Here is an 18,302-nt window from a genome sequence, read left to right on the forward strand (position 1 = left end):
CATTATGCATCTAAGAGATTAATAATTTGAAATAGTACATTATTCATTATGACTATATATAGATTTGTTAGAATAAACAATATTTGAATCAACTGCAACTTACTCATAAATTGATGCATCAAAATATCCGCATTCCATTAATTTTTTTAAATTAAACTTCTGAAAACACTCAGGAAAAATATTTATATTGGCACAGCTGTTAGAATGTAAAAGAATTGTTGACTCACATCCTATTTAATAGCTTAGGTTTTGGAAACTATTCAAACTAATAGTGGTAAACCTGCAAACTAATAGTGGAAAAAATATGTATCTGAAGATTCTAAACATACAATTATCTGTCTAGTTTTATGAGTGCAAAGAATATTTTAACTTATAGTGTTCGAGCTCATCTTTGTGGAGTTGACTTTCTGAGAATTCTACTAACCACAATAGTTTTGAATATCTAAATGCCTTTCCAATTCCAAAGTTTCAAAAATTTTGGAATTTTCTGAAGTTTTTCAAATTTTCAAAATTCACTAGAAACAAAGCACTTGGAAGTTTTAGATCTTGGAAAAATGCCAACAAAAACACCAACAACTCATTAACAGTATACCATGGAATTATACTAAAAATAAGAAAAGCAACTTGATCATAATAATTTCCCTGATAAAATTTCCTTTGTACAAGCAAGTTAGATCCAACTTGGTTATTTAGATCTTGTTGAATCTGAGACCTTCAAATTTCATTAAAATATTTTGCTGAATATCTGAAAAGACACGTACAAATTAATTATCTTAGTTTAGTTTCATGAGTATTATAAAGAAGATATTAACATTTGTTGTTCTAATTCTAATTCCAAAATTTTGAATTTCTAAATCCAAGGGAAAGTGTAATAGAAAGCAGTAAATTAAATAAGGAGATATCATAATTCGAGGACATTAGTAATATTTACCCATCCATAGTAGTTTTAAGATCCCAGCCAGACAAATCTGCAGCTTCAGTAAGAGCAGCTCTCCACCTCTTTACCATATCTTTATGTTTTTTCAAATGCCTCTGCAAAACAACCACTCTGTTTTCTTACATGTGAAGGATCAACATCATAGAAAGTTGGCAAAACCACTTGGTCCAGTTATCTTTTACACTCCATGATCTTGACCAACTCCTCAAGACACCAACTAGAATCCCCATACCTCTTTGAGAACACGATGATGGAGATCCTGGACCCTTGGATTGCCTGCACCAGTTCGGATGTCACTACAAGAAAAACCTTCATATATATCAGTGATAAACTGATATCTATTTAGGTTTCCAACCGATATAATGCGTGCCGATATCTATTCTCCCATATTACATATCGGTTATTCACTGATGTCTATATTATATTAGATATCGTATTTGTTTGATAATCCGATATGATATACCATCATTGTTATCAGATATTAATGATTTCTGATATCTTAAAAACTACATTCCGATATGTAAGATACTTATGATATCGTCTTGGTACTTAAAATCAGATATAAAATAAGTATAGCATATCGGTTTTGTAATTAAAATTGGATATAAATGGTGTATCACATATCGATTTGGTACTTAAAATCTGATATAAAAGGTGTATAACATATCGGTTTTATACTAAAAATCTGATATAAAAGGTGTATAACATATCGGTTTGGTACTTAAAATCTGATATAAAAGGTGTATAACATATCGATTTTATACTAAAAATCTGATATAAAAGGTGTATAACATATTGATTTGGTACTTAAAATCTGATATAAAAGTATGCTTTAGATATCGGTTTTTTGTTTTTTAAATGATGTTTAAACTTCATTCCTTATCGTTGCATTTTTACATAATCTGATATGCAATAGGCTTCTGATATTGATAAAAATTAATTGGTAAATATGCATCCACGCAAATTACTAAGCTTCTAAAGTAATCCAACTTAAATTCTTCCATTCATAAAAATGAATCCAACATCCAAACTCAGTAATGAAGTTAACAAAATAAGATTACAAATCCATATAAAAATATGGATAGCCCTCATCATGTATACCCCAAAATCACTATCCTATCTCCATAACCTTCACAAAATCCATCTCCAGCTAGCTAGATCCTAATTAAACACATGCCAACATGTACAAAAATAATGAAGGCATGACAGTGCAATTCAGCTAGGCCTAAATTCTGCCTATACAAAAGATTTGAATGTGAACTAGCTAGTATAGTTAGAAACTCGGTTTCTATGAAATCTGACAACTACACATCTTTGTTCCGATCAGCAACCTGTTAGTCACATAAAAGCATGTATTAGAGCATAGCATCGCCTCATAGGTTTGAATCTTCAAACATAGTGGCGTGTGTTAATTCTTACCATGAATCAAATGGTGTTACTGGTGAATTAACATATACCAAATATAATCTGCTAAAACTATCATCATCTCAAGCTAAGAAAATAGCATGGAATAAGAATAGATTCCTCACATGGTGTAGGTTGAGCAGCTTTTCATTTGTCAGTTTCTCTAGAGACAATGCAAGCTCCATTGCTAAATCAAAAAATAAGAAGAGTTTGAGCTCACTAATAACAATTATACATAGCATGTTAGTCCTTGAATGGTCCAATGACAGAAAAATCATCACCACAAAACTCAAATATTTATCTATATTTCGTTCTGTCATTTTTCTTTATCTATATTTCAGCACAGATTTAATGACATATTTCTCATTTTTTCACTGTTAAGTAGGTATCCAAATTTCTTCAAACCTCAAATATACTGTGCCGTGAATAACTAAACACGATTTCATGCAAGCACATCACTCGAGAAATAACACTACAAGAAAAATGTCAATAGATATCACCCATTTTATATCAGATTTGAATGTGACTGATATTATAAAAATTATAATATCAGATAATTTTTTAACTGATTTCTAAAATTTATTAGATATCACATGGTTTTTTTCAACTGATATATAATATTGTCATTTTTCTAAGAACTTATAAAGACATCAGTATAAATTGTTAACTGATATCTTAAAACAACACTTATAATTTTTTTATCCTAACACTGATATGTAATGTGTTTTATCTGACTTAAATTTTTTTGTCCTACTCCCAAGTCCCAACGTGACACTAGCTTAGACATATACAGAATATACTAAAAATTAAAAACCTAAGTCGATCTATCTCTCCCGCTCACTTCGATCTCGATCTCTCGCAAATTCCATCTCGCAAAAACTGTCTCAGCTCATCGTCGGAGTCGCCGTCGCCGTCGCCACTCCAGGCCCAGACTTCATTGTGAGTTCGTCTGTCTCTCTCACTCTCACTTCTCTGTCACTCTCACTTCTCTGTCTCTCTCTCACCCTCTGACTCTTAGCCTCTCCATTCACAGACGTCAAAGAACAACCTGACCAGTCGCACCCCAGCCTCTCTCTTGCCATCGCCGCCACCGCTTGAAGATCCTTTCGACAGGTGAAGTATGAATTTCTGGGTAAATTAGTTTCTGAATTTTTGGGTAAATGAGTTTGCTCACAAGGGCGTTTTCTGTGTAAATTTGTTTGGGTAAATCAGTTCCTCAGTGATTTCTGCAAGGATCTGACTGGCATCCAGCAAATTCAGGTTCGCTCTTAATTTGGCTTGCCCTTACTCATAGGAAGGACATGCTGTGTAAACTGGTGTTGCATCTATGTATTTTGACTGTTTCAATTAGTATTTTCAACTGTAGTTCCATCTATACTTGGTAGAACATTTCTAGGCCTTAATTTTCAGCTTGGTTGTGATAGTTAATAGTATAACCCTGCTATTGTTGTTTAGTTTACTGTAGTGGGTTGCAAAATTTCTAGAATTTCAAGGTTAATGCCACTTCTGTGCATATCATGTGCTATTGGCGCTGCATGAGTTTGCTAAATATTAGATGATGGACTTTTCTATTTTCATGCCAGTTTGTTTGTTTGTTTTTTTGTTGTTTTTCGGTATTCACTTGCAAACTACAGTTTCTATCTTGGACAAAGGTGGGTCTTGATATATTGATGAGTACTGCGAGCCATGTGGTCCCTATGAAGAAAAATCCTATAGCCAATTAGATGGGATTATGGCTTGGTTGAATAGGTTCTCTTACTGAACAAAGCTATGGACCATCTAATTCATGATAGAGGATGTGTAGTAGTTCCCAATATGGCTGTTTGGTGGATACCATGCACCCTTCTATTAAACAGAGTCTAGGTAGGATTGTGTCCTTGTGCTCTCTGATTGCTGTCTCTGGAGATGTCATCTGTTTCACTATACTGGAACCTTTGTTAGAATCTTGGATCACTCGTTTTTGACCAAATTTTGGTGCCTAGGGTTGGGTTAATGGCCTTTTTTTTTGTACAAGAACTTTTTTTGTGTGTTGGATTTTTATTTAAGTGTATATAGATTTTATCTCCCAACCACCTAAACACAGAGGGCGAGTCTCGACATAACTGTAAGTTTACTCATTGGGTTCGAAAAGGGAAATAATCTCTCCACAAACAGGGCTATGGCTGTATACATTGGACTCTTTGTAGACTTTGCAATGGTGGGAGTTTCGTTCACCACGCCACAATTGTTTTTAACCAACTAAACAAGAAAAGGTCTCTTTTAATGTAAAAACTTTTTTTTTTCCTGTTGGTTATCTAGCTGATGGAAATTCTAGGACCTCTTGCATTGATTAGTCTTGCCTTTTTCTTTCTTTCTATAGTTAATTTTTAGTTGGATTCCCAGAGTTTTCTGCTCTCAAAGGTTGTATTAACTTGAGCTATTAGTTTATTGTTTATCGTCTTAAGTTTGGTAGAGGAGCTGTGCTTTCAGTGTATAGCAAGATTATTTCTTTGATGGAGACATGTTTATGGAAGGGACATTCTTTTGTCCCTTGCAGTTGGTGCATTTGAATGGTTCCACTGGTGCTTATACCATAAAGTGGATTGGTGATGTCCTATATGAGACTGGAATAGTTCTTGAATGTTCGAGTTCTAGGAAAAAGTTATTTTCCTTTTTAGACCATTCTAACAATTTGTACATACTATGCAACAGATCGATTGTAGTTTTTGTCTAGTTATTGCTATTTTATTGGAAATAAAAGTTTTGGTTTCTGTAAATAACAGAAAAAAAAAGACAATTTTGACACACTGTTAGTTGATGTATGCTATGCACCATCGGGTACTTATAGATTGTGTAAGCACATCTGATTTTCAGTAGTCAAGGTTGCAGTGGCGACCCTTCAGAAAGAGAATTCTTGTGTCTAAGGAATTTTTCTAATAAATTAATTAATTCACATTGTTGTTAATTGTTAAGATTTTTTGTTGTTAATTGTTAATTCACATGGGTGCTTCTGGTAGTTAATTACTGAATGAGGCTCCTTGTTTGACTTACTCTGTTGTGTTTTAGCAAATTATAAATTGTGCATTTCATTTTTCAGGTTTACTTTGTTTGTATTAGAAGACATAACCAGCAGCCCTTTTTACACATGAGGAATTGCTAACCTAGGTATATTTCTTAATTATTTACTTCGATCACATTCATGCTTCTGTTCAATTTTGGTCTTCTGATTTTAAGCTTGTGCTTGTAAATATGACATAAGAGCTGTTCTAGTATGCATATAAGTTTTTTATTTGAAAAAAATTGGGGGAACAATAAAGTGGCTAGTGTAGATTTCTGTATGGTACACTTGCTGAGTTTTAGGAATAATAGGTTGTCCCTCTAAAGTCTCTTATGAGCTTTTTGTTTTCCATATATAACATAGATGTTTTGAATCTTATATGTAAATTGCAGTACATGAATGTTTGTCTCTTAGGGTAAAATTAAAATGTATTAATGAGTATTTGTTTCATAAGAGGCTAGGTGAGAAATTTGCATTTTAATTTGATTGCACATTAATATTGAATTGGCTATTGTCTCTTTATGTGAAGTTAATATCGACAATTAAGGGCAATGGATAAAACCTGGATGCATGCTGATAGGATGACTAAGGAGTATGAGGTGGGAGTTGAGAATTTTTTGGCATTTGCATTAGGGAATGCTACCAATCATAAGTACATTCAGTGTCCTTGTGTGAAATGTGGGAACTTGAATAAGTTTACCATTAAGATAGTAAGGGAGCATCTTTACTTTAATGGTATAGACAAGCGATATAATAATTGGATATGGCATGGTGAGTGTGCTGCCCCTACATTTGTGGAGTCAGAACATGATGTATTTGGGTCTGAAACAGTCAACATGTACGAAGGTGCATTTGATAATTTCAATGAGAATCCGGATGAGTTTATGAAGTTTGTTGAGGAAGGAGAGAGACCCTTATACCCACATTGTCATAATTACAGCAAGTTATCTGCCCTAGTCAAGTTGTTCAATTTGAAGGCAAAACATGGTCATTCCGACAATAGCTTTACTGATATGCTGGTCATCTTTGGAGATATGCTTCCAAAGGATCATTTGCTTCCCTTATCTACGTATGAGGCGAAGAAGACATTGGCTGCTTTAGGAATGGAATATGAGAAGATTCATGCATGTCCGAACAACTGTATTTTGTATAGAAAACAATATGAGCATGACACAAGGTGCCCCAAGTGTGATCTATCTCGGTGGAAGGTCAACAAGGAAGAAGTTGAGAAGGAAGGGGTGGCAGCAAAACTGTTGTGGTACTTTCCACCTATTCCAAGATTTAAACGGATGTTTAAATCTTGTGAGACTTCAAAGAATCTGACTTGGCATGCTGAACACAAAATGAGTGACGGCATGATGCGGCATCCAGCTGATTCTCCAGCTTGGAAGTTGGTTGACCAAAAGTGGCCAAATTTTGCAAGTGAGCCTAGAAATTTAAGGCTTGCCCTTTCTGCTGATGGGATAAATCCGCACAGTTCCCTTAGCAGCCGGTATAGTTGTTGGCCCGTACTTTTAGTGACTTATAACCTTCCTCCTTGGTTGTGCATGAAAAGGAAGTTTATGATGTTAACCTTGCTGATTTCTGGTCCTAGGCAGCCGGGAAACGATATAGACGTGTACTTAGAACCTTTGGTTGATGATTTGAAGACCTTGTGGGAGGGAATTGATGGAGTGCACGATGGATTTAGAAAAGACATCTTCTTTTTGAGGGCTGTACTTTTGTGGACAATCAATGATTTTCCTGCTTACGGTAACTTGTCTGGGTGCACGGTTAAGGGTTATAAAGCATGTCCCATTTGCGGAGAAGACACAGATTCGGTTTTTTTGAAACATGGTAAGAAAATGTGTTTCCAAGGCCACCGAAGATTCTTGGACCGCAACCACCCATATCGAAAACAAAAGGCTGCTTTTAATAACAAGCAGGATGATCGTGAGGCTCCTACACCTTTAAGTGGCGAAGATGTCTTAGAAAAAGTTTCTGGAATCAATTGTAACTTCGGGAAGACTAAGTTAACTAAGCCAAAAGGTGGTGAATCCCTTATTTCATGTTGGAAGAAAAGATCAATTTTCTTTGACCTTGAGTATTGGAAGTCACTTCATATTAGGCATTGCTTGGATGTAATGCACATTGAGAAGAATGTGTGCGATAGCATTATTGGAACTCTATTGAACATTCAAGGGAAGACCAAAGATGGTGTGGCTGCCCGTTTAGATCTGGTGGAAATGGGAGTTAGACTTGACTTGGCACCCGAGGTTGGGAATAAAAGAACTTTTTTGCCAGCAGCTCCATATACTCTTTCTAGGGTTGAGAAAAAAACACTATGTAGGTGTTTGTTGGGTACTAAGGTCCCGGAATGTTATTCTTCAAATGTGCGAAACCTCGTATCCATGGAAGAGTTGAAATTGTTTGGTTTAAAGTCTCATGATTGCCACACGTTGATGCAGCAATTACTACCCATCGCCATACGTTCGGTGCTGCCCATCCACGTGAGATATGCAATAACAAGGCTATGTTTCTTCTTTAATGCTCTTTGCACTAAAGTGGTTGATGTGTCGAAGTTGGATAAAGTGCAATACGATCTCGTTGAAACTTTATGTTTGCTAGAGAAGATTTTCCCACCTTCGTTCTTCGATATAATGGTGCATTTAACCGTTCACCTTGTTAGAGAAGTTCGATTGTGCGGACCGGTTTGCTATAGATGGATGTATCCATTTGAAAGAGCCATGAAAGTCTTAAAGGGTTATGTACGGAACCGTAATCGACCGGAGGGCTGCATTGCTGAAAGTTACATCGCTGAGGAAGCTGTGGAGTTTTGCTCCGACTATTTATCTGATGCAATAGCAATTGGAATTCCTCACTCGCGGATGGGGGCACAAAACAACAATAGACCTCTCTCAGGGGCTAAGGCACATTTAGTAGACCGCGAATCTTGGGAGCAAGCACACCGAATTGTATTGGAGAATGCCTCAGAAGTCGAACCTTATGCCGAGTAAGTGTATTTATCCACCACTTAGACTTATAACATATTGAATTTAATTTAATTTGAAATCATCATTTTGATGTTTTTGTTTGGAATCTGTTGGTAGAGAACACAAGGCCTACTTGAAAGAATTACATGCAAGTAAAAAAAAAAGTGATAGGTGGTTGCTAGAAGCCCACAACCGTGAATTTATCTACTGGTTACGTCAAAAGGTATGCTACTTTGTTACCTTTACAAAGCTTTGACTGTTACAAAATTTTGGTGTTTTGGAAAAGTTTTACAAAGTGTAACTCAATCTTTGTTACCATAGGTTTTACATCTAATTGAACTTGGAGAGGTGGAGATAACAATGTCATTGAGGCGGCTAGCTCACGGTCCACCAATGAGTGTGCTGAAGTATGAGGGTTATGAGATTGGGGGGTGCCATTTTCACACAAAGGCACGGGACAATATGCGTTCTGTCCAAAATAGTGGGGTTACCTTGGTGGCGAATACAATGCAGGTGGCGAGCGCAAAAGATAAGAATCCGGTCTACACTGACATGGTTTTCTATGGGGTTATCCAAGAAATTTGGGAGCTAGATTATTGTGATTTTCGGGTTCCTTTGTTTAAGTGTATGTGGGTAGAGAATAATAAGGGCATAAAGATAGATGACCTAGGGTTCTTATTGGTTAACCTTAATAGAATAGGTCATAAGAAAGATGCGTTTGCATTGGCTGCCCAAGTGAAGCAAGTCTTTTATGTAGATGATCCACTTGATTCGAGCTGGTCAGTCGTGATTGCAGCCCCTAATAAAGACTATTATGACTGTTCTCAAGAGGATGATTTAGGGAACAATGTGATTGATCATGAGTCCTTTACCAATGGCCTTCCATCTGTTGAGGAATTTGATGAGCTGATGAATGAGGATGACACCACTTACAAGAGGCCTGATTGTGAGGGAATATGGATACATCATGCAAATAAAAAGAAAAACAATGTAATAGAGAGAATGTAATAGAGCTGCTATTGTGCATTATTTGCAAAAAATGTAATGGAGAGAATATATGTATGTGTAATGGTACTGCTGCTGCTGGTTGTGTTAAGTAAATCATTTATATGTGTATTTTGTATTTGTGATCTTTTATTTGTATTTTGTATTTGTGATCTTTTATTTTGTATTTGTGATCTTGTAGTTGTGTTAAGTAAATCATTTAAGTAAATTATTCATATGTAAATTATTTTTAATTGTTAAGTAAATTATTTTTAATACTGACTTTATTTGTTATTCATATGGAACAGGAGCCACAGCTGCAAAACAGAAATGGCTACACCAAGGAAAAAGAGAAGTGCCAAGTGGAAGGCCAACTCAACACAGCTGGCCAAAAAAATTGTTGAAACAGCCAAGTGGAAGGCTAAAAAGGGCTCATCACCAGCCAAGTCCAAGGCTAAAAAGGGCTCATCACCAGCCAAGTCCAAGGCTAAAAAGGCCTCATCACCAGCCAAGTCCAAGGCTAAAAAGACCTCATCACCAGCCAAACCCAAAGCCAAAAATGTGTCATCACCAGCCAAGTCCAAGGCAAAAAATGCCAAGTCCAAGGCCAAGCAGACTGGTCGTGGGGTTACAACCATGCACAGAGTTGTTGTGAAGAAAGCACAAGGAAGAAAGGTGAAAGTGGAGTTTAACTCCTTTGGCGCACCTTGCGGAGATGGACGGACAACTTTTATGTCATACATTGGGGTTTTAGCTCGGACCACAGTGCCAATCATTTATAAAAACTGGCCAGCTGTAGATGACACCATAAAACAGAACATATGGGAGGATGTTATGGTAATTATGAAACCTTAGAATTGAACTTGCAACTGCACCTTCCTTTTAGCCTTTTTTACTTTATTTAGTGGATAACCATGTGCTTTTTTTTAATGATCCACTTGATGTAGGGTGCATTTGAGCTGGACCCGTCAAGCAGGAAACATGTTTTGTCGTCCGTTGGCATCAAATGGAGAACATTCAAGACTATGCTGACACGCAAATACATTCTCCCATTCATAAATGATGAGAAGATGTTAAAATCACCACCAAAGCAGTATAAAAGCATCGAGCAAGTCCATTGGGATCAGTTTGTTGCTGGCAGGGTTACGCAGTCCTTTATGGTATGTTATATATGTATAAAATTTAGATTTATGTGTTTTGACTTAACTGACTGGTAGGTACTTTATTTGACAATATGGTGTTGTCTTAATTGTAGGAAAAACACGAGGTTCAACGTCAAAAAACCCTCAAGAGGAAGTATCATCATAAACTTTCACGGAAGGGCTACATTGGATTGGAGGAGACTTTGGTAAGATTCTTAACAATCCATCTGTTGGCAGCACTTGCCTTATTTATAAGCCCACAAGTTCTGATATTTTTTTTTTTTAATAAAGGCCTCATCTTTTAGTGGTTTTAATTATAAACTTATAAATTGTGCATTATTTTTATTATAACTTAGAGGAAAGAAAGTTTTGGGGAGGATGACCTCGACCGTTCAGTCCTATGGAAGAGGGCACGAGAAGACTCTAATGGGAAATTGGATGAGGAAGTTTCTGAAGTAGTGAATATCATTGTAAGGATTTACATTGTGCTTATACATGACTGCCATTGCTTATTCATTGATAATTATTTAAATTATGCATTATAATGTCAGGATGATTTGCTGGAAAAGAAGAAAAATGGAGAGTTGAAGGTTGAGGGTGCTAATGATGTGCTGACAATGGCTTTGAACACACCTGAGCATTCTGGTAGGGTCAGAGCAGTAGGTGGGAATGTCAACCCTCATGTGTACTTCAACATACCTAAAAAACCGAGGGAGATAATTACAAAGAAAGAGCTGATTGCAATGTTTCTGAAGGACCGTGAGGGGCTCTTGGAGAGGCTTGAAATATTAGAGAAGAAACAACGTGGTGATTCACCTGTTACACCAAAGATGGTACCTGCAGGCCAAGGTTTGATGTCAGATAAAGCAAGCTGTGTTTACGAGGACAAGGCTAAGGGTGTGGATGTCGAGGTGAAAAAGAAAGCTGCTGATGTTGAAGTAGTGGAGGTTGAAGAGGTCGATATTGCAGAAACTGTCAAGGTAGCTGCTCTCGATCCCTCTTTCCATTATGATAATCTTGTGAACACGTACTTGTAAAAACATACCTTAAAAAATGTTTGCCTACAGTCTTAAAACAATCTTTTATTGACTGTTCTATAAGTTTGGCTTGGTTGGTGTAGTGGGTGTTACATAAAGCTGAATGATGGGTCACTAAATGGTTGATGCTCAGCATGTATAGTTCCATTTGGGTCAGTGTGGGTTTGGATTTAAAGCATCAACTAAAAACTGAATACAAAGCCTTAAACCTATATGAGCTCATTAAAGGCAGACCTTTCTAGCCATTTTTTCTTTGTATACAAGTTATCCAAATCCTTATATAGTGTAGGGAAGGATTTTTGAAGTCTTGGAAGGGTTATTAGCTTCTATGCTAGAGTTCAGCTATCCTATTAGCAGTAAATCCATGAAAGTACGTCAAAAAATTAGCAACTAACTTTTTTGGCACACTGCAATTGCAAATAGGAGCACTTCATTTTATATTGTTGTCTCTTGTAATTTGTGCTTTGTGGATTAATCTAATTTATATGTGGGCATTGTTTGGGACATACATGGCAGTGCCTACAGTCTTTTATTGACTGTTCTATAAGTTTCTGGACCTTATAATGTATCTTTATTATTCTAACGAGTGTTGCTTGTTTTTTCTTAACACCCTAGAAACAAAAAAAACAGGATCCTGTCATAAGGAAAGAGTTATTCAAGACATCAGAAGCTGGCAAGCGAGTGCCTCCGAATTGCAAGGCCTTATATCGTTTTGCGTGTGACGCGATGGCCACAAGTGGAAGAGCTATTGCAGCAGATTTAGAGGAAGAATTCTTTGGGCATGTCCGACGTCTATACATCTTGAAAGAGGACATTACTTCCATCATGGAGATGCAAGAATTATCGGCCACGTGCATCGTGCTTTACATGAGGTAATTGTGCTTGCTGATTCAATGAGTATTTTCTCTAATATTTAAGTTATGATCTAGTAGCTGGTAGGATATGAACTAATTGAAATAAATAATTAGGCACCTATATGAAAAGGTTTTGAACTCACACATGGAAGAAATGGTTGCATTTGTGGACCCCTCGCGCATCTCACTTGGAGTAGGCGACTCACAACAGCGATCACAATATTTAGCAGATCGCTTTCATATGGGCAAATCAGATCGTGTTTTTTTACTTCCATACAATTCTGGGTAAGTTTCTGAAATTACTTATCTATTGATTAATTTAAAGCAAATTGTTTTCATATGGGCAAATCAGATTGTACTTGCTGATTAATGTTAACCTTTTCAAGGGCACACTGGATTTTGACCATTATCAATGAAGATAAAGATGCAGTTTTTATCATGGACCCTCTTCCGAAGCAAACCCATGACAAAGAGTGGATGGCAATTGTCAACAAGTAAGACTTTACTTTTATTTGATTCATTGTAACCACTCTTTTTTTCCCCAGATTTATATACCATCTTTGTTTCAAGACATATAATTAAAATTTTCAATTTTTGTTGATTAAGTGCTATTAGACACTTTAATGGACTCACGGGTAGGACAACTAAGAAAACGCCCCAGTGGAGGCATCTATTCGTAAGTCCTCAACCTTTAATGTCATTAACCTTAATTTTATTTGTCTGACAAGTCCACATATGCATATGGCTTGAATATTAACTGTGTGCCATTTTTTTGGATATATCATGCATAGTGTCCAAAGCAACCTGGTGGTGTTGAGTGTGGTTACTATGTGATGCAGTACATGAAGGAAATTATTGAGGATACCAACCTTGATTATGCGACCAAGGTCAGATTTCCAATTAATAAAAAAAATATCTACCCAAGCTAGATTGTATTGCGTTTGTGTTGTTCATGCATTTGGATTAAATACTTAAAAGTATGGTTTGTAATATATGCAATTGAATAATCTGATCTGCCTTTTATCCTTTAAGTGGTTCAATAAACAATGTAGAAACTGCATGCATGCATACCCAAATTTTTGACTAAGTTCAACTTGGAGAAACTGCATCTTTGATGTTTGAGAGAGAGGTATTTGAAATTAATGTGAAAGTTAGAGTGGAGAACCTCTGAGAACCTCTGCTGCTTTGTGTCATATTGTTACTATATATTATTAATTTGAAACAGGGTTGCAACTACAGGGAGAAGGAATATTTGGTGCTTTTCTTATAGTGTGGTCTCTTTTCAAGGATAAGCAATTTTCTTAAAAGCACACATATGCATGAAGCAAGGAAATGGGAGGGTTGTTAGGCAGCAACTCATTTTCTAGTGCTGCTATTGTCCATTCAACTACTCTGACTTGCTTTTATTCTTTATGCATATGCATGTTTAGTTGAAAATTGAGATTAATAAGGCATGCATGTATTCAGTATATAGAACTTATGAGATCAATGAATTTGTGATTAAATTAAAGAATATATGTTCCTTTGATGTTTTCAGTGGTCCAATATGAAGACCAAGCGAAGCGGATACACACAAGATCAAATAGATGAGTTGCGTGTGGAATGGGGAGATTTTCTGAACAATTATCTTTAGACCGACAAGTTAATTGGTAGGTGGTGTGCATTTTGCCTTTTTTGTGGATAGAAGAAAGCTGTCGTGCATGCTCATTTTTTGTAAAGCATGGAAGAAGATTGAAGATTTGGTGCTTTTAATTAGATCATACATGCTGCCATGACTATTTTGTAAAGGATGGCAGAATTGAAGATAGAACTAGCTAGCTAGCTAGACATAGTGCTGATTTGCAGATTAATTAGGCTAGGTGCTGTCATGTTATTTTGTACATGTGGGCAGCGTTTGGTACATTGTTTTGGTTTTGTAAAGGTCTTAACAAGCAGGGTTTAGGCAATATTGCCTTAGTTATTAGGCTGGTGGCATGGTATGTTTAGACCTCTACAAAACAAAAAATATATATATATGGTTATCTTGTTGGATATTTGTATTGTTATTGGTGATTATGTACATGTAGGCAGCTTTGAATATTGTTATTGATGATTATTGAAATATATGGAATGAGAATGCATGGAAGATTTTATGGCTGCACAAATTTATGTACAGGCTCAAATTTATGTATTCATATCATTTTTTAGGTGAAAAAAAACTGATATAGCAAGTTGTATTCCAATTTTCTTTTGTGAAATCGACATACTAAACGATATCAGTTTTAGACTAATAATTGATATTTTATAACGCTTTGATATCAGGTTCTTTCTCAGATCTGATATAAAAACAATATTAAGATATCAGAACCTATTCCATACCTGATATTGATATCAAGATTATATATATCAGATTCTACTATAGACCTGATATTGATACTATAATTTTATATCATATTCTACCTCAAACCTGATATTGATATCGAGTTATATGTCAGTATTAGTATCCAATACGATATCTATTGACCAATTCTGTTGGTACTTGGATTTTATAGATATCAGAAATAATATCAAATTGGATATCCATTTTGTATTTAGGATATCAGGTTGAAAAAGAAAAATGATATAATAAACAATGTTTACATATCAGTTTAAAACTGATATCTAAAATACCATACATTAGATATCACGACACCCTATATCAGACGGCTACCCAAATAGATATCAGTCCACGACTGATATCTATCGACATTTTTCTTGTAGTGTAATTTATGTAAATCCTAATTGAGTAAATGATAATTTCGGGTCTAAGGGACAAAATGTTATTGTTAAAGAGTAGCTCTTATCACAAATACACAAGCGAGGGCCAATGAAACTAACCATATAAAGCATCTCCTTTCTCTGCGTGATCAAACTCAGAGAGGGGCATCAGTATAGACTGCAATTTCACTCTTCCACCACGTATATTTTGAGAGTTACCCAAAAAGAAAAAAATATACATATATATATATACACATATATAAGGAATTCAATTTGATAAATGAGAAACTGAATTTAAAGCCTACAGTGTACCAAAAAACACATAAAGCATTATATACTATATAAGAAATAAACCAAACACCTGGTAATAAATTGGTACTTGCACATGTCGGTTAAGAATACCAGCTTAGAAAATTCTATATGTACTTCCAAAGCTGTGGTGTGCAAGTCCATCTCAGAAGGTCTAATATGAACTTAAATTTTGCTACACGAAAATTCATTGATTTTATTCAAGCAATCTAGTACCAGTTGCAAACCTAGATTTATGATTGGATTACAAACTTTAATCATGATATCTCTGTGAAATCTAGAAACATTTTCCATTGATGAAGCTCTCATACAATGTATTCCCCTGCTTTCAAATGTAACCTGCTGACCCTACCCACTAGCATACAGAAAATGGCTCAAATATGAGCAAATATTCCACAAGTGAACCTGCCGAGAAACTAGTATGCAAAGAATAAAGGGACCAGCACTACCCCTCCTTTGTCACAACTAAGAGCTACCTTTTTGTGACACTAATCGATATAATTTAGAAACTAATACATCATAAATCTTTTGTTATCTCACCATCTCCGTAATCCTTGATGTGCATGAGGCTGGCCTTCCTTGTGTCTGCCTTGTATTATAGGATTTGCATTTGAGGCATTTATGTGCCACAATGTGGAAATTTACCTCTGATGTTTCCCCACAATCATTGCAGAGGATCCAAACCTAAATGTAACAGCAAAATAAATGTGCATTTTTACCACCGTAGTTAATTAAATATAAGTGAAAAATTTAATCACCCTTGTTGCCAAAGTCACAGAAGTTATCATGAGTGTACTTACCATCTTATTTTGATAGATTTGAGGCATGGGAGTTACAGCAACCTGAAATTGATTTGAAAGAGATTAGTAAGCTAGAAAATAAAGGTAACGATGAGGCAGTTATATGACTCAAATCATTCTTACAGTGAAAAGCTTAAATGATTGAATTGTAGATTTACCTCGTGATCAAGTTTCTCCCACACACGGGACATATCGCAGTATGATTTTGAGCAAACCGGGCATGAATACCTGCAGAGTTATGCACAATTAATATGGATTCACAACAGTCCAAGAATAAAATAAATCAAGACTACAGATTTTTTATAATTTATATCAACAATTTATATCAGATCATCCTTCTATAGTATATACATATATCTTGAATACAAACGTGCACCTTCAAATATATCAGATCATCCTTCTATAATGCGTGCACCTTCAAATATATTTCACCAACCAAAATTAGTCATAAAAATCAGTTCAAAAACCAATCTTTGTTTTCCGAAAAAAGCAAAAAAAAATTGAAAATTAGAAACGAATGAATTATGAATACCCGAATTTTCTAGATCCCAGGTCCATGGCAGACTGGTCAGTTTGATGAGAAAGGTCGTTAATGGAGATCAGGGTCTGGAAGCCGCTCTCCATTCTCCAAAGTTACCTTAATAAATCAAGATACCCAGAAACATTTAAGCTGAAACAAGCTGTAAAAAATGGCGAGAGAAGGAGGAAGAAGAAGAAGACCATTACTCCATGAGCAAGGCCTAGCTTACCTTGCAGAGCAGTAACAGAGCGCAGAGGTTGAAATGCTGATTCCCAAACGGGGCCTAAATTTGTCTAAATTCAACCAAAATTCCTAAAAATAATAGAGAAAATCAGGCTTCCGAAGGAAGAGTATAGCAAGCAAACAAGGTGAATAAAAAACACAAAAAGCAAGAGCGAGAGAGAGTACCTGAGAGAGCTCTCGGAGAACAGAGTCGGAGTTGGATAGGTGTTACACAAAAAGCTAGACGATGGATACTAGGCGATGGGTGTTGGACGATGGGTGATAGATCTCGTATCATTGGTCCCGAGGTCTCGTCGTTGCCTTCCATCAGAGAGAGAAAGTGAAACCCTAGGCGATGGGTGTTGGACGATGGGTGATAGATCTCGTATCATTGGTCCCGAGGTCTTGTCGTTGCCTTCCATCAGAGAGAGAAAGTGAAACCCTAGAATTTGGGGGTTTTGCAATTTTGGATGAGTGAATCGTGTTTAGGAGGAAGAGAAAAGAGAGATAGAGAGATCGAAGGAGAGTTTGGTCGATCTGAGTTTGGTCTCAATGAGCGAGGGTGAGAGGGAAGGACCTGAGTTTTGTCTGATGGAGTCTGAGTGAATGTGTCTGCGAGTGAAGAGTTCTCAAGCCTTTGGGAATTTTTGAGAAGCAGGATCGATGAGGTGGAGACCTCATGGATTCTGGTCTGGGGGTTCAGTGAGGGTTTGTGGTTGAGTGAGAGTGTTGAGGGATATATGGGGTATGAAGTTAGAAGGTACGTGGGAAAAAAAATAAACTTAGAGTGAACAGTAACGAGCGCCTTTTTCTTTATATTAGTTTAGGGTTTAGATATCAGTTATGACAATTAGATATCAGTTTTTTACGTAACAGTAACTTATACTCAAAACTTTAGATATCAGATTTATAACATGACGATATATAAACGTGTTTAGATATCAATTTTAAAAAACTAAAAATCTAACTGATATTAAAATTTTTTACAATATCGATTACGTTAAAACTGATATCTATGTAGTGATGTCTATTAAGGTTTTTCTTGTAGTGTGTTATATTTTTCCCTCTTCTTAGTTCTTTGTCGTCCCTGAAGACGTCGATTCCAAACTCTTTCAATGCCTTGTACAAGTGGTCCACGAAGCTTTTGCGTGTGTCTTCACCTCTGAAGCTCCAGAACACGTCGTACTTCCAAGGTTTTGAGGAGGAAGATGAGGATGATGATGAGAAGGCTTCATGGGTGTCAAATGAGCTGTACATTCCTAGTTAGTCTAAAAGAACAAAGTCAACTATGTGATTCCCCAAGATTATAGGATCATGTTTGCTCTCTTTATTTATTTGCTTCCTAGAA

At 36.1% G+C, this 18,302-nt stretch overlaps 2 protein-coding genes, 1 long non-coding RNA gene and 1 pseudogene across 3 annotated transcripts; 2 read left to right on the top strand and 2 right to left on the bottom strand.

The window, feature by feature from the left end:
• Positions 1-828: 828 nt before the first annotated feature.
• Positions 829-18,211, bottom strand: LOC147277309 (toll/interleukin-1 receptor-like protein pseudogene; annotated as a pseudogene).
• On the top strand, positions 5,930-9,738 carry LOC147277310 (uncharacterized). Its single transcript, XM_086253904.1, has 4 exons — positions 5,930-8,370; positions 8,468-8,573; positions 8,672-9,340; positions 9,643-9,738. Exons 1-4 carry the CDS (start codon positions 5,930-5,932, stop codon positions 9,736-9,738), a joined length of 3,312 nt encoding a protein of 1,103 aa, XP_086110030.1.
• On the top strand, positions 10,360-14,314 carry LOC147277311 (uncharacterized). Its single transcript, XM_086253906.1, has 10 exons — positions 10,360-10,494; positions 10,590-10,682; positions 10,833-10,946; positions 11,028-11,456; positions 12,129-12,385; positions 12,482-12,652; positions 12,754-12,861; positions 12,974-13,043; positions 13,159-13,254; positions 13,905-14,314. Exons 1-10 carry the CDS (start codon positions 10,360-10,362, stop codon positions 13,998-14,000), a joined length of 1,569 nt encoding a protein of 522 aa, XP_086110032.1. The 3' UTR covers positions 14,001-14,314.
• On the bottom strand, positions 15,678-16,559 carry LOC147277312 (uncharacterized). The gene is made up of 3 exons (XR_015123871.1): positions 16,371-16,559; positions 16,213-16,254; positions 15,678-16,096 (listed from the first exon to the last, which is right to left on the bottom strand). It is a non-coding gene; the product is annotated as an uncharacterized LOC147277312 (long non-coding RNA).
• Positions 18,212-18,302: the final 91 nt, after the last annotated feature.

This window comes from Dryas octopetala, chromosome 8 (genome assembly GCF_963921425.1).
Source record: "Dryas octopetala chromosome 8, drDryOcto1.1, whole genome shotgun sequence".
In the NCBI taxonomy this organism is placed as follows: Eukaryota; Viridiplantae; Streptophyta; class Magnoliopsida; order Rosales; family Rosaceae; genus Dryas; species Dryas octopetala.

Bases quoted from the DNA above. Each gene is read 5' to 3' on its own strand.
- LOC147277311 (XM_086253906.1), top strand. From the start codon at position 10,360: ATGCTGACACGCAAATACATTCTCCCATTCATAAATGATGAGAAGATG. The intron at 10,947-11,027 runs GTAAGGATTTAC...TTATAATGTCAG, and splicing joins CTGAAGTAGTGAATATCATT to GATGATTTGCTGGAAAAGAA. The intron at 12,862-12,973 runs GTAAGACTTTAC...TTGTTGATTAAG, and splicing joins TGGATGGCAATTGTCAACAA to TGCTATTAGACACTTTAATG.
- LOC147277310 (XM_086253904.1), top strand. From the start codon at position 5,930: ATGGATAAAACCTGGATGCATGCTGATAGGATGACTAAGGAGTATGAG. The intron at 8,371-8,467 runs GTAAGTGTATTT...ATCTGTTGGTAG, and splicing joins GAAGTCGAACCTTATGCCGA to AGAACACAAGGCCTACTTGA. The intron at 9,341-9,642 runs GTAATAGAGAGA...CATATGGAACAG, and splicing joins CAAATAAAAAGAAAAACAAT to GAGCCACAGCTGCAAAACAG.